General features: G+C 37.6%; 1 protein-coding gene across 2 annotated transcripts in view; it reads left to right on the forward strand.

The window, feature by feature from the left end:
• Nucleotides 1-754: 754 nt before the first annotated feature.
• Nucleotides 755-14,025, forward strand: part of LOC134843985 (RNA-binding protein 39-like) — a 32,761-nt gene continuing 19,490 nt past the window's right edge. Inside the window, exons 1-9 of one of the 2 annotated variants that reach the window (XM_063860409.1) lie at nt 755-820; nt 884-918; nt 997-1,161; nt 1,232-1,315; nt 1,396-1,449; nt 1,530-1,604; nt 1,688-1,811; nt 8,636-8,737; nt 10,274-10,540. In XM_063860409.1, coding sequence (XP_063716479.1) covers nt 776-820; nt 884-918; nt 997-1,161; nt 1,232-1,315; nt 1,396-1,449; nt 1,530-1,604; nt 1,688-1,811; nt 8,636-8,737; nt 10,274-10,540 — 951 coding nt within the window. In that variant the 5' untranslated portion in view covers nt 755-775. The remainder of the gene's footprint in view (nt 821-883; nt 919-996; nt 1,162-1,231; nt 1,316-1,395; nt 1,450-1,529; nt 1,605-1,687; nt 1,812-8,635; nt 8,738-10,273; nt 10,541-14,025) is intronic. The other variant, XM_063860410.1, reaches the window with a different exon arrangement.

Raw genomic sequence — 14,025 nt, forward strand, 5'->3', positions numbered from 1 at the left:
TTCCTCTTTCTAGCTACTCAAATTCTAAAATATCAAATAATACCGGTGTTAATTCAAAGTTTCACGATATCCAAGTAGCTACAAAGTCAGTTTTATATAGTCCCTTCACATACGACAGTCTCTGGGGGACCAAGCCTCCGCTCCCGTAATCTTCCCGAGATAACGTTGTTATCTCTCCCAATTTGTGGCACGGGAGGGTTCCGTGGAATATTCCTTCCTCACTGAAGCTTCCTTTTCCACTAATTTCCACTGCTAAGGATCTTATCGTGTGTTGTTGCCACGATAAGAGGCTTCGTATTTCTCGTCTCTTGTGCGACAGTTTTCCACAATATTTGTCGTTGTTCTGTTTTTTCGTCCTTTTCAATCAAAATTCATTTATTTCTCGTCTCTTGTGCGACCGTTTTCCACAATTTTTGTCGTTATTCTGTTTTCGTCCTTTTCAATCAAAATGGCCGTCTTTTTCTATTTCTCAGAAATATTCACTCTTCGATCGAAATTTTAAAAATAAAAATTCTAGAATATTCCTACCCTCCTTCGCAATACTTTTTCGTTACTAAGGCCTTTATTCGTTTTTTTCTTTCCCGCCGGAAGGTCGCGCTGTGCCAATCTGGCAGAATGGCACTTAAAGTGCTCACTGCAATTAGAAAAATAGTATTTATATTGGTTATCTGAAAACTTCGTAAACAGCAATAGCGATTCAACCGGGTATCCAAATTGTATCTTTACAATTGAACAGCAGGTCAAGTCAAGTTTCAGAAATCGTTTGCTGTTCATCATGGATGATATGGTGGAAAGTCTTTTGGAAAGTGCGTTCGCCGAGGTAAAGATTTCAGGATTTCATATGCGTCAAAAAGCAAATCTAAAGTTTTTTCTCATGTTTTAGAAGCCTCGCAAACGATCACGATCAAAGTCTCCAAGGTATTTTTCTGCTATTTTTTCTCGTCGATACTGATATTATTTTTGAAACATACAGTTGCTCAGATTTGATTTCTTTAGGGGTTCACGTTATGAGAGAAATAATTCGCGTCGGAGATCGCGTGAAAGAAGTCCCAAGGATCGCATCCATGCTCGTGAGCGCGATGGCAACCGAGAACGGTCTCATCGTAATTATGGAATAACACCATCGTCATCCAAATATTCCCCACCCCCTCGTGACGATAAGTTCGTATAGATTTTATACTTTTTTGATGAAATTGGTATCTAGAATGCGATGGATCGAAATTTGTTTTAGAAGCCAGAGAAAAGAGAGAAGTACTAGCAGAGATCGAATTCGGAAGGAAAAAGACCACGAAAGACGCAGACGCTCAAGATCGGGGTTTGTGACGAGATTTAAATAAATCGTGAATAGCTTTTCAGGTTTCGGTGACGAAAAAAATGATCTATGTTCATTTTTAGAGAACGGAAACATGGGGCTGCACCTCCTCAGAAAGATTTACGCTCAAGATCGGGGTTTGTGACGAGATTTAAATAAATCGTGAATAGCTTTTCAGGTTTCGGTGACGAAAAAAATGATCTATGTTCATTTTTAGAGAACGGAAACATGGGGCTGCACCTCCTCAGAAAGATTTACCTGCTCGCGTAAAGGCTCTACATGATTCAGGAGAGTGAGTAAATTTTGGTGTTAATAAACTAAGTATTACAGTAAATACATAGCTCGTTGCGTATAAATGAATTTTATTTACTCCAGGGACCCTGAATTTGCCGAACTGCTCTCTCAAGAAGACAAAGATTCACGTACTGTCTTTTGCATGCAGCTTTCGCCAGACATCACAGCTCGGGATCTACGAGATTTTTTCAGACATTGTGGACGGGTAAGAATCGTTAACTATTGGTGTCGATGAACGAAGTGTTTTTTTTAAAAGCAAATGTAGAGGTTTCTTAGTTACTTCATCTCTATTTGACTTTTTCTTTATTATGTTTTTATCTTTATTTGACTGGTGTTGAGGCTTTTTTGTACGCTTTCCATTAGCAAGCGTTATCAAACTGAATTATAGACCTTTTTCTAGTTTAACAAAATCAGTTAGCTCGGCTGTTAGCCACAGCGAAAGGTAGCTGATAGAAATAGAACAGAGTGCCTGTCAACAGATTTTTTCTGAGCATGTCTGATTTTTAAATGGCCGTTCCATTCGAAATTTAATCGTTGGTTGTAAATCAACTCTTTGTTTTGAGTTTCCTTTTTTTTGTTTTTTTTTGATTTAAGGTTTTTTTTCCGGCTTAAATGGTTTCGGCTGATGCATATCTGTGTAAGTGCCTGTTAGTTCGTTGTCTGGAGTACCAAGTTTTTTAGATTGCTTTTGTGCTACAGAAGGTTAAATTGGGGGGAATTTAGGTTTTCTTTAGCTTAAAACGTTTTATAGCTCAAATTTGATTTTTTTTTCGGCTCAACAGTCGTCTACCCAAATTTTGTCTTCCCAGTATCCGATTAATGAACTTTCTTCTTGATGCTTCTTATTCAACAATCAGGCGCTGTACTGCAATTATTTTATTCAGAAGATAGGCAGGTGAGCCTCCCCAAGCTGACGCTCCGTAAAAAATATGCGGTTTCACCAATGCTTCGTATAAAAGTTCCAGCTCACTCTTGTCGTACCCCAACTGTTTGAGTTTCAAAAGCAAATACACATTCGTTGACATTTTTTTGACAACTTTTTCAATGTGGGGTTTGAAAGAAACTTTTATAAATGTGTAGCCCAAGTATTTTCAACTCTTTTTCGACTTTGACACCAGGAATGGCAGCCACTGATGCTGAGCGAGAGAATAGGACTTGAACTTCTTTCGACTTCGACGTGTTCAAAACAAAGTTGTTTATACTGCACCACGTAGATATTTGTCGAATAACTGCTTGGGCATCATCTGAGTTGTTTTGCCTCCCACGCATTGGTTGCTGTCATCAGCGAACTTGACTGGGACCTACCGCTCAGCTTCCACTACTTGATCAATGTAGGCAGCGTTAAAGCATGGGGGCCCTAGCACCGTTCCTTGAGGCACACCCCTGTTGGTTGTTCTCATTTGTGAACCTTCATTGTCTTTTGTCACATACTGTTGCATTCCTGTGAGATAATTCGTTAATAGATTGACAATGAAGGGATCCATGCTAGGAATTTCAGATACTTTCTTGATTTTGAGTTTATGCGGAGCTCTATCAAAGATTTTGCTCAGGTCTAAAGAAATAATGCGAACGTAGTCACAACCAACTTCGTCAAAAGCTTTGCAAGTGTGTTGTAAACGTATCAGTACGTCTTGTGTTGAAGAGTTTTTTCTTAATCCGTATTGGTCCGGGGGCAGCCATGAGTTCTACTTTCTGAAAATGAAGTTGTCATAAATAAGTCTTTCAAAGTGCCGTGCGAGCACGGGAGTGATGGCTACGGTCCTCAGATCGTCCAGCGATGTTACTTTACCAACTTTCGGTTTCAGGCAGATTTTCGCTATTTTGAAAATTGATGGGAACACTGATGTCCTTATGCAGTTGTTGTATATCTTCAGTAAAGGTTCTGCTAAGTTGTGTGCGTTATCTTTAAGCAGGTAGTAAGGTATGCCATCATGACCAGTAACAGTCTTTTTGATTCTCAGCAGTGAATAGTAAACTTGATGCAGCGTAAGTTCCGGAGGAGTGATTGAGGAAGTATCCAAAGGAAGTGGCTCTTCATAGTTTAAAGAGGTCGAAACTTTTGTGAAAAGCTTCTTAATTTTATCGCAAGAAAAATTAATGACAGGAGCATTTGCTTGCTGTTTACCGGTGTAATATTTGACGAGGTTGCACCATTAACCCGAGACCAAGTTTGCTTTACGATCCTTAATATTCTCATACATCAGTTGCTTTATCTTAGAGTTCATCTCCTCCGTATCAGTGAACTTCTTAGATTTCAAGAGCTTCGATTTCTTTTTGAGGAGCAGCTTGATCATTGGGGACACATGGGTGGGTCTTTGTCAGTCATCTTGATTTTCTTCACGGGGCAGTTCTCGTTGAGCAGGGTACTAAGTGCTTCGAGCAGTGCTCTGGTTGCTTCATTGGGATCATCAATTTTCGAGACCACGGAAAAATCGAATCTATCCATCGCTAGATTCAAAGCTTGGATTTTGTGCGCCCGCTGGTCTCTGACAAAACAAAATTTTTTTCTTCGGTTTATAATTGGTCGCTGGTTCGCTAATTATACCCGCGTGGTCGGTTGGTAAAAAGAGACATCAAAGGTGTAAGTCGATTTGTAGTAAGCTGGGTGAGTTGTGAATATGAAATCTAATTGCGAGTTTTTGTGGGTCTTGCCATGGTAGAGACTGTCTAGAGCTGTTGCCTCTGTGATCAGCTTGACGTCAAAATCATTGAAATCACCAGCCAGAGTAATAACTGTCTCCACGTCTTCAGATAGATGCTGATCATACACTGAAAGAATGTGTTCTGTATAGAGATCGACTTTGTTGACGGATAGGGGTAGTATGCAGCTCCAAACACAAACTTGTTCCGCTGCAGGACTGTTGAGAACCATAGCATTTCGGTGCCTTGACTCTCGTACTCCAGTAGCGTAAGCTCAATTGGAGTTTTCACATATGCTGCTACGCCTCCGCCGTGACTTTTTTCAGAACTGTCAGTGTTTCTGTCTTTCCGAACAAGTGTGTACTTTGAGATACACACAAGCTGAGTCGATACTTTTGTTCAGCCAAATTTCTGTCACTAGACAGATATCTACAGACTTCTGGTACAGATCAAGACTTAAACTTGTTGAAGCTCCAGGTTTTTTGAGGGATCTTGTATTTATCAGCATTATCTTGCATTTGAATGACTTTTGAGAGGTACTACTTGTTAGTCATTGTGCCGGAGTCCATTGCCCGTCACTCTTGACTTCCAATTGCAGCTTTCTGATTCTTAAATTATTCCTGCTTTCTCCATTCAGGATTAACTCTTTTCTTTTCTTTAGAGCAGCTTGCTCGAGTTCAACTTCTTTATCAGAAAGATCAGGCGAAAGAAAAATCTTTTTTTCATAGTTTCTCAGTTTGGCCAGAGATGCCAAAACCATCCGCTTGGTGAAGGAAGAGTCTAGGGTAACCAAAATTGTTCTTGTTCTTCCCTCAGCTGGAAGTCCCAATCTACGAACATCAAGTATCTTTCCCTCAACTTCCATATGATCAAGCAATTTTTGTGCCTCTTCCTAGTCATTTTTCATCATTTCATTCATAAGCCTGCAGGGCTCAGGCAAGCCTCGTAAACGCACTACTCCATCATCTGCTGGTCTGCTTTCTTGTGCCGGAGACACTCGTGCACGAGCGCTATCAGCTGCTTCTGCGATGTTCGTTGCACTCGTCCCAACAGTAAGTTCTCTCATTGATTCTTTAATTCCGTCTACGATGTCTGCTTTCCAGCTAGTTTCTACTCCAGGTGTGTCTCGACAAACGCTCTTTTCAGATCAACCACTGTTTGACTCATTTCAGCAATACTCTCGTTTATTTCTTCTCTTTTTTTCTTTTCCTTCCCGAAAAAAAAGGTTCATCTGGGCAATGGTCAGATTCGAACCAACAATTTCTGCCGTCACCGGCAAATTCGTTACCTCCAGGCTAAGTTGGCCCGGATACATCTTGAAATCATTTGTTTTTGCTGCGCGTGTTTGTTTATTTTTTATCGGCCCGATGATCTAATTTTGAACACTCCCCTCCGCACTTAAAACTAATTTCAAATTCTTTGGAAAAATATCAGTTTTTCTCAAAAGCTTTTACTGATTTTCAAAAATGGGTATCAATTGAAAGACCGCATACTCCCCTGTGTGCCTGTTTATTCCCCTAGTCTCTTTTTACTTGACCCCTCTATCTACAGCCTTCGGAAAAGCCTGTGGGGGAGTTTTTACCCCAGATTTTTTAACGTTTTCTCAAAGAATACCCCTCTTAAATGAAATTTGTTTTAAACGAAAAGCGTTCTGCATGAGCTTTTCGAAAAGCTCTCTGGATGAGCGGCTGCACCGAAATTTTTTTAACACATTAAGTTATGGCCCTCGGAATACTCAAATTTTTGATTTTCGACAGTTTTTCAAACTTTCTTAATATTCTCGAAAACTACCCAGCCTCATTAGAGATTGTGTTCAATTGAAATTACAGGTTGAAAGAATCCCTTCTGCACTAGCGGCTTTGCCCTACTTTTTCGCAGGAAAGATTATGGATTTAGAAATTTTTTTATCCGTTTCGACCATTTTTTTATAAACTGCTTTAATGTTTTAAATTCCAAACAATCAAATCTGAGATGCTAAGTTCAAATGAAAAAACTGGTTGCGATAATGGTTCTTGCAGAAGCGGCGGCTCCCTAATTTTGTAGGAGAATTGCAATCACCCTGGAATAATTGATTATCTCAATTTTTTTTAATTTTCTCACTTATTTTAGTAGAGAAACAACAAACAAATTTGTTTAATATCAATTAAATATCACCAGTTTTAGCTGGACCTGCTAGTTATTTTGTATCTAGAGATACAAAAATATTGGTTCACCTAGTTTTTAAACATTTAAAAATCTTTCGACATTTGTTTTTTTTTGGTGTTGAATCGTAAAAAATTGGTATTACTTTTTTGCTGATGGTTTTCGGCTTTATGCTTGCCGATTAAGTTCTCGGTTTTTGTGTATACCACCCCGCATTTTAATGGAGATATAATTTATGAGATCGATAAGTTTCAGTCGACAAATTATTAAAAGCTCAAAATGAACCCCACTTGGAGGTCTATGAAAACCTTAAACAAGTTTAAGGCTTTTTTTCCCGTTTCCTCCACCTTCTAAAGTTGCTTTTTACGATAGGGTTATTCAAATAAGTCTTACCGTTTTTTTTTTTGTCTCCCACATAAATTCAAACAGATAACTAGCTGTCTAGCATTGAACGATGAGTTCCCCACCTTTTTCTGTTTCTTGATTTTGCTACATTCCACATGCGTTCAACTTTGTTTTTACATGCTCCAGTTTTTGGATCTTTGAAGCTTAGAATGACTAGTTTCCTTCTCCGGTTTTTGTTCAATTTTTGAATAACTTTTCTGTTCGTCAGAAATGTTTGTTCTTTTGTCGTCGAGTGATGATTCATTACTTGGAATCATTTTTTTTTCCATTTTGTTATACAGCATACAGAAAGGGTTCAGCGGTTTCCCTTCAAGTTCCGCCAAAAACCCATTGCTCTTTGACAGCATGGCCACAATTATACTTTCTGTTTGTAAAAAGACGCTCGTCTTGCTTTACAATTTGTCAACTCCCCAATTTTCAAAGGATTAGTTTGTAAAAGATATCTCATACCTTTTTTGGCAAAACGCAACATTTGTGTGTTCATTTGCTCAACAGTAAATCAGTAAAATGAATTTGCTTTATGATAGATGATAGATGTGCCCCATGAAACCAAGTTCCGCTTTTTAGTTGGGATAGATGTCTGCACTTTTTTGTATTACATTGTCATCCATTTCAGTTCAGTGTAATTTCATCATAGACCACATTTATTACAGCATCTCTCTGCATGTAACAATCCTTTTTAACTTTTAAATTGATAAAGTCAGTTTTATCTTGTATAACGTTGTTCGGCTCTCTTCCAGTTTCCCACCCCCTTGTTAAATTACAAAACAAAGATGTTCATAAATTGTTCATATGGCAATTTGCATGTTAGAAATGTTGTAGAAATTTGTTCACCTGTTCACGCTGACACGTTTTATTGCAGTTTATAACATGAAAAGCCATTTTAATTAGACTTTCATGTAATGAATTTCAGAAAAAATTAAAGGGGGGAACTGGAAAAGAGCACGTTGTTCAACTCTATGAAGTTCATTTTGGAGCTTTTTCAATTTTTTTAAGCAGAAAGTTAGAAAAAAATGCAACTTCCGGTCACTTAGACATCCTTGTGAAAAGTTTGATGTTAATTGGATTAAAAAAACGGAAATTTGCTTTGCGAGGGGGACAAGGGAAAAGAGCGAAATTTAAACATTCATAACTTTCGATTTTAAGAAAAATGAGCGAAGTATAGGTCTCAGTGATATGTTTTTGTTTTGTGAGGAAAAAGTCATGGAATTTGTTCTCGCTCAATTTTGATTTTTCGCAGTTTGACTTTTGATTTTTTAAGTTCACTTCATTTCGTTTGTTAAAAAGAGGGCAAACTTCCCTATTGAACAGCGCAAATGTAAAGGTCACGAAAAATTGATCGACTTCTAATTTCGAAAATGAAATTTAATGATCAGATTACCAAGCTAAAAAAAATTATGATCCAGTTTTCTCAATTTTTGGAAGTTTTGTCAAAAATGTTTGGAAATTTTGTCAAAAAAAGATCAAACATAATTTGTTTGTGAAATTCAAAGAGCTTTAAGGGCATATATTTTTTCCTTAAAATTCGTCAGTTTTTTCTGTTTCCTTGCGTTCATTACTCTTTTCCAACTGTCAGTTGGCTATGTTTTAGTATTTTCTAGTTATTTCTTCAACGTAACATTGTTCGAAGTCCTCTTCGATAGTTTTATAGTGTTTGGTCGTTGTAATCCTATACTTTTTAATCGCAAGTGGTGCCAAGCTCAGCTTCGCCGCGTCTGCAAAGTTATGAAATTAATATATCCTTTTATTTTTGCCCATTGAATCTCTGTCGACTGTTTTTGGAGCGGTTCAATTCTTAGTAGGTTGTTATTGTAGTTTAGTGACACTTAATTTTTCATTTAGATAGTGGACGTCCGTATCATTGGAGAGCGAAGTCGCCACAAGTCGAGGTCTTCGAAAGGTGTCGCATACATAGAGTTCGACAACATCAACGCAGTTCCAAAGGTATTACAGGGATCCTCTAGTATGTATTTATACGTGAGATACCATTGTCACTATAATTGTTCTCGAACCGTAATGGAGTTCTCAGTTTAGTGTACTTGCTTCAGTGCTATGCAGCGCTGATATAAATTAACTGGACACGAACAAAAATTTAACGGCTTTATTTTCAATTTGGGTTAAGATAACACAAAAAATGAAGAGAACAAAAATTGCTTAGAGCTTCACCAGAATTAATATAGTCCAGTATAATTCGCAGCTGGACTATATTTTCGAAATTCGCAGCCAAAATATTCCCCAAAATTTGGTCATTTTGATTAAGTTAATCGCGAGTTACCTTGAAACTTCCAAGTTAATTGATGAGAAAGTTATAACAAAAGAAGCCTCTTACTCAGTTCGACAAAGTTTTAGAACGATAAATTTTCAAAATATCTTTATAAGAGAATATGTTTTTGTTTGATAGCCATAAAAGGTCATAAAAGTCTTTGCTTAAAACAAATATCAAACGTTTTGCGCAAAATTTTGAAATTTTTACCTTGTAAAACTTTGTTGGGCTGTGTAAGAGGCTTCTTTTGTTGCAACTCTCTCATCAATTAACTCGGTAATTTCAATGTAATTGCGTAATTCTTGATTAACTAAAAAACTCAAAATGATCCATTTTTGGGGGAAAATGTTGGCTGCGAATTTCGAAAAAAAATTTCACCATAATAATTCTGGTGAAATTCTAAGAAACTTTTGTTCTCTTCACTTTTTGTCTAATCTTAACCCAATTTCAGAGAAGCCGTAAGTTTCAATTTTTTTTCGTTTAGTCCGTATAATTTAAATCAGCACTGTTACGTAAGCTTAAAATGATAAATATTAGGTCTCTGTAAGAGGGGCGTGAAACCGCTTAATGAACGATATCATTTTGGGAACCTATAGATTCTAAGGAAGCTATGGATAACATACCTTGAGTTTTGAAAGATACATTATAAAGACTGTGAGGAGTGTTAGGTAACGGCCTAAAATAAGTGGACATATAATGAATCGAGAAAGTTTTAGTGAATCAACTGTTGTTTCTACATCGCTGGCCTTGATTGCTTCAATTTCAACGGAGTTTAGTCGAGTTCCCTGGAAAAGAGTAAGTTAAACTGGGGAGACGCGCTTACACTTAGGAAGTTAAAAATGATACTTATGCTCATAGCGAACTTATGGTTTTGAGAGGTTGACTTATTGTGAGTTCTGTGCTGATATTGTTTTTCGTTTAGGACCCACTAATCTCTCATCTCAAGGCTGAAATCGGAGACTTTCGAAATTAAACGGTAATGCAAAGGTCTGATTGACGGCAGTGTTTCAAGCATGATAGGTTTAAATCTGAAACATTTCTCAAATCGCAACTCAAAAGTATCAAGCGTTGCTCTTTCAGGTCAGCAGGGAAACTGATTCGTGAAGTTAACGCAGTTGCCGGGAGCTTCTCGCAATATCACCGGGCGAAGAACTCAAACGACTCTCGTAATTAGTTCAGTCCTAATTGTCATTAATAATTATTTTTTTCATGTTTAGGCTGTAAATCTGAGCGGACGGAAAATCTTGGGAATCCCAATTGTAGTTCAGCAGAGCCAAGCAGAAAAGAATAGAATTTACTGTAACACGAGTCAGACTTTTCACGGGGGCTATACTCACGGACCTACTAAAGTGATGGTGAGCAATCTGCACCCCCAGATTACTCAGGAGATGCTGGGGAAAGTGTTCAAACCTTACGGCAGTTTGGATCACGTCGAGCTGATGAAAGATGTTTCGGGTGACAGCAAAGAGTACGGATTCGTTTTTGTGAGTTGATAGTTTTATAAGTCGAGTACTTATTTACTGCAGACGAAGCTTTATTTGATTCCATAGAATACATCGGGTTTTTTCTCTTTTAAAATTTTTTCTGGTTTCAATTGATGTTTAGAAAGAAAATGAATTTAAGATCGTGGTTCCTTTTGGAATCTGTTTTGAAAAAGAAAGAATGTTGTATCTTTTGTGAGAAGGTCGTTTATATGTCAGGTATTATTTCCTCGAATCAACCGTACAATCCACACCAGTAGTATGCATATAGTGCGTTAGGATCGGGGGGGGGGGTTGTCATACATGGATGACCATTAGGTATAAATCATAATGGTCACCATGTATTAAATGATCAGCAATGGTCACCATGTAATAATCCTAATTGTCACCACATATAATTTTATACCCAATAGTCCTCATGTAAAACTTCGGTATATTATTGAGTATTCCCACTGAACGTTGTGGTTACATGTTTGGAGCGGGAAAGGATTTGCCAAATCTTTGTTCTGAAACCAGCCGGAGTGTTTAACTGCGCTATAGACTGTTTGCTCAATTCTTCTTAAAACTTTGATTCAAACTCAAATTACATACAAATACATACAAAAGTATGCTTAAGACACTATCGCTTAAATGAAAATGTTTATATCCCAGATTAACTGAGTTCCAAAGCTGAACAAAATCTCGCACTTAAATACACACTAAACGCGGAATAAACGGTAGGTCAAATTTTATGTACAGACAATTCTCATATTAAATAACTGAATTTTATTTACTATTCAAAAGTTAATGTGGTGTTTTTTGTGTTTTAATCTATTCGTCGATTTTTTGACCGTGGTTCTTCTACTTCAACTGCTTCATAATCGAAAAACGAATCGTTGAAGAATGACGACTCGTCCTCATCGGAAGTATTGGCCTCCAGATCCGCGATATCCCCGCTATCAATATCACTGTCGTTGGTTTCTGCTGCCCGAATCAGACCGGGGTCTGGAGTTTGCCAACTGCTATTGACCTGGTCCATCAGTTGTCGAAGCGAGCGATGTGGTTGTGTGTTCTCAACAGCAAAACTATCCTCAGAGTATTCATCATCAATTTCCGGATGGTCCCAATTAATGTTTTGAGTGTTAGCGAATTCTTCAGACACCCCATCTAGGAAATCGTCACAATCCCACGACACTGGCTGTTGACGATCTTCAAAAAATGGCATCCATTTTTCCAAATCGTCATCATCGGTTGGGTCAGAATTAACAGCGGCTGTGTTGTCATCACTATCATCAATGCCAATCACAGTTTGACCCAAGATGTTTTTGTGACCGTAGGGAAGAGTCTGCTGACCATCATCGAGGATGTAGCGTTTGTCATCAAAAGCTGATAACGATGTTTTCGTCGAAGTCACTGTTTGCAGATTGTGTGACTCGGATGCGATTCGACTGTTTTCAGTTTTGAATAACGAGCCAGAGGTCAAGGTGTCTCGATATCGCTGATGGCTCAACATCTTCTGAGCAGCTTTCGATACACCCTTCGCCGATAATTTTCTGCAATCTATAAATATAATTATATGATTTCTAATCAATTTTTTGATGATCACTAATGTGTGGTGGTAAAAAAAGAACCAAATGCAATCTGTGGTTTTGTGTTTTTTAGGAGCTACATCATGTTAACTTGAAGGTCAGGTGCAACAAAAAAAAATGACATGAAGGCCAGGTGTGACCTTAAAAATTAGTCATCATTAAAAAAATCGACCAACACAAAAAAAAAAATCCCAAAAAAAATTAAAAAATTTTTTTGCAAAAAAAAAAAAAACACTTTTTCGCCCGAAAAATTTTTCGAAAAAAAAAATTTTTTTTTTCCAAAAAAAAAAAATTGTCCACAAAAAAAAAATCGTCCGCAAAAAAAAAAATCGCCCACAAAAAAAAAAAAAAAAATTTCGCCCACAAAAAAAAAATCGCCCACAAAAAAAAATTTTTTTCGCCCACAAAAAAAAAAAAAAAAATTTCGCCCACAAAAAAAAATCGCCCACAAAAAAAATTTTTTTCGCCCACAAAAAAAAAATTTTTTCGCCCACAAATAGAAATTGCTTTCCAAAAAAAATTCCACAAAAAATCAAAATTTTTTGAAATTCGTGCTCACAAATAAGGCAAATAGAAATTAATTAATTACCTCTGGACAAAATGGAATAAAGCTTGGGTTTGAGGGATATAAACTCGGTTATAATGTCTCCTGGAAACTCATCCTTGAATTTTAAAACAACCATTTTGTTTTTTGGGTCGTAGAGATGGTGGTTCTTCGGGTAATTTGACAAGTCAAGTTCATTCAAAATATTCCTTTTTTCGGAAATTTCTCGGTATAAATCTTCACTTTTGACTTGGTACAGGAGACTGTCTGTATCAGAATACAGTAGTTGACATTCAAAATTTGGTTTCATTATATCGTAATGAAATTTATACATGTGAAACTTTGCTAACTCAAGAACACTAGCTCCCACAATTGTTGGAACATCCCAATAGATTTTTGTTGGGTTCGAAGTGAACGCTGCCAAGTTTTCTCCAAAAATTTTGTAGGATTTAAATTCGAATGCACTAATTTCTCGCAAAGCGGCATGATAATCTCTAACTATTCGAACAAGCATCCGTTTGCGCTTCGACTCGCATGTTTTCCCATAAGCACAATTGTTCAGTAGTTTGTACAAATCCTCCTCAAATTTATTTCTAGCTTGTTGTCGTTTAGTCGTGTTCAATGTGATGTATGGTTCTAACCATGCTTCTTGTTCAAACTTCAGCACACGGTGCACTTTTTTAACTTTAAGTCCCAACCTAACAAACAATTGCAATAGTTTGTAATGAATTGTATAGTTTGACTTGTCATGCAGCGTCTGCAGTAACTTTTTGGTCTTTCCAATTGAACGTCTTGCAATGTCTTGATTTTTCATCTGCTCGAGTAAATTCGTTTGGTAGGGACTCAACCAATCCTGGGGTACACTTTCTTTAGTAGGAGCTAAAGGGTAATCTTGATGATCCTCATGCAGTTCTTCTGGGTACTCGAGATCAACTTCCAATATAAATCCAATCAAAGAGTCTTCAGTCATGTTGAGGATTTGGTTCACAATCACCTCGTCTTCTATATGCTCTATTAACTCAAAGTTACGCACCGGTAATTTCTCCGTTTGCATGACGCCGCCATAGAGGTTATTTGCATCGATCATAAACCCGTAGGTGCTAGGTTGATCTGGGTTGAAGTCGGGGCATTCTTTGTTGTTGGCTTTGAAAAAGCGACTATGGAACACGGATGCAGTGCCACCTCGCATCATATTCTCGACCATTTCGAGATGCCTGCGGTCTGATAAAAGCTGAACATTCGAGTCTTTGCAGATACGTTTGAAGGCGTCTCCAGCTAAGTTTGAAGCACTAAAATGGTGCGCGCAGTCCAGACCATAAGTTTGGTGACTAATTTGTCGAAATTCTTCAAAGACGCAAGCAAGAAGGAGTGTATCA

Source organism: Symsagittifera roscoffensis, chromosome 4 (assembly GCF_963678635.1).
Source record: "Symsagittifera roscoffensis chromosome 4, txSymRosc1.1, whole genome shotgun sequence".
Lineage (NCBI taxonomy): Eukaryota > Metazoa > Xenacoelomorpha > Acoela > Convolutidae > Symsagittifera > Symsagittifera roscoffensis.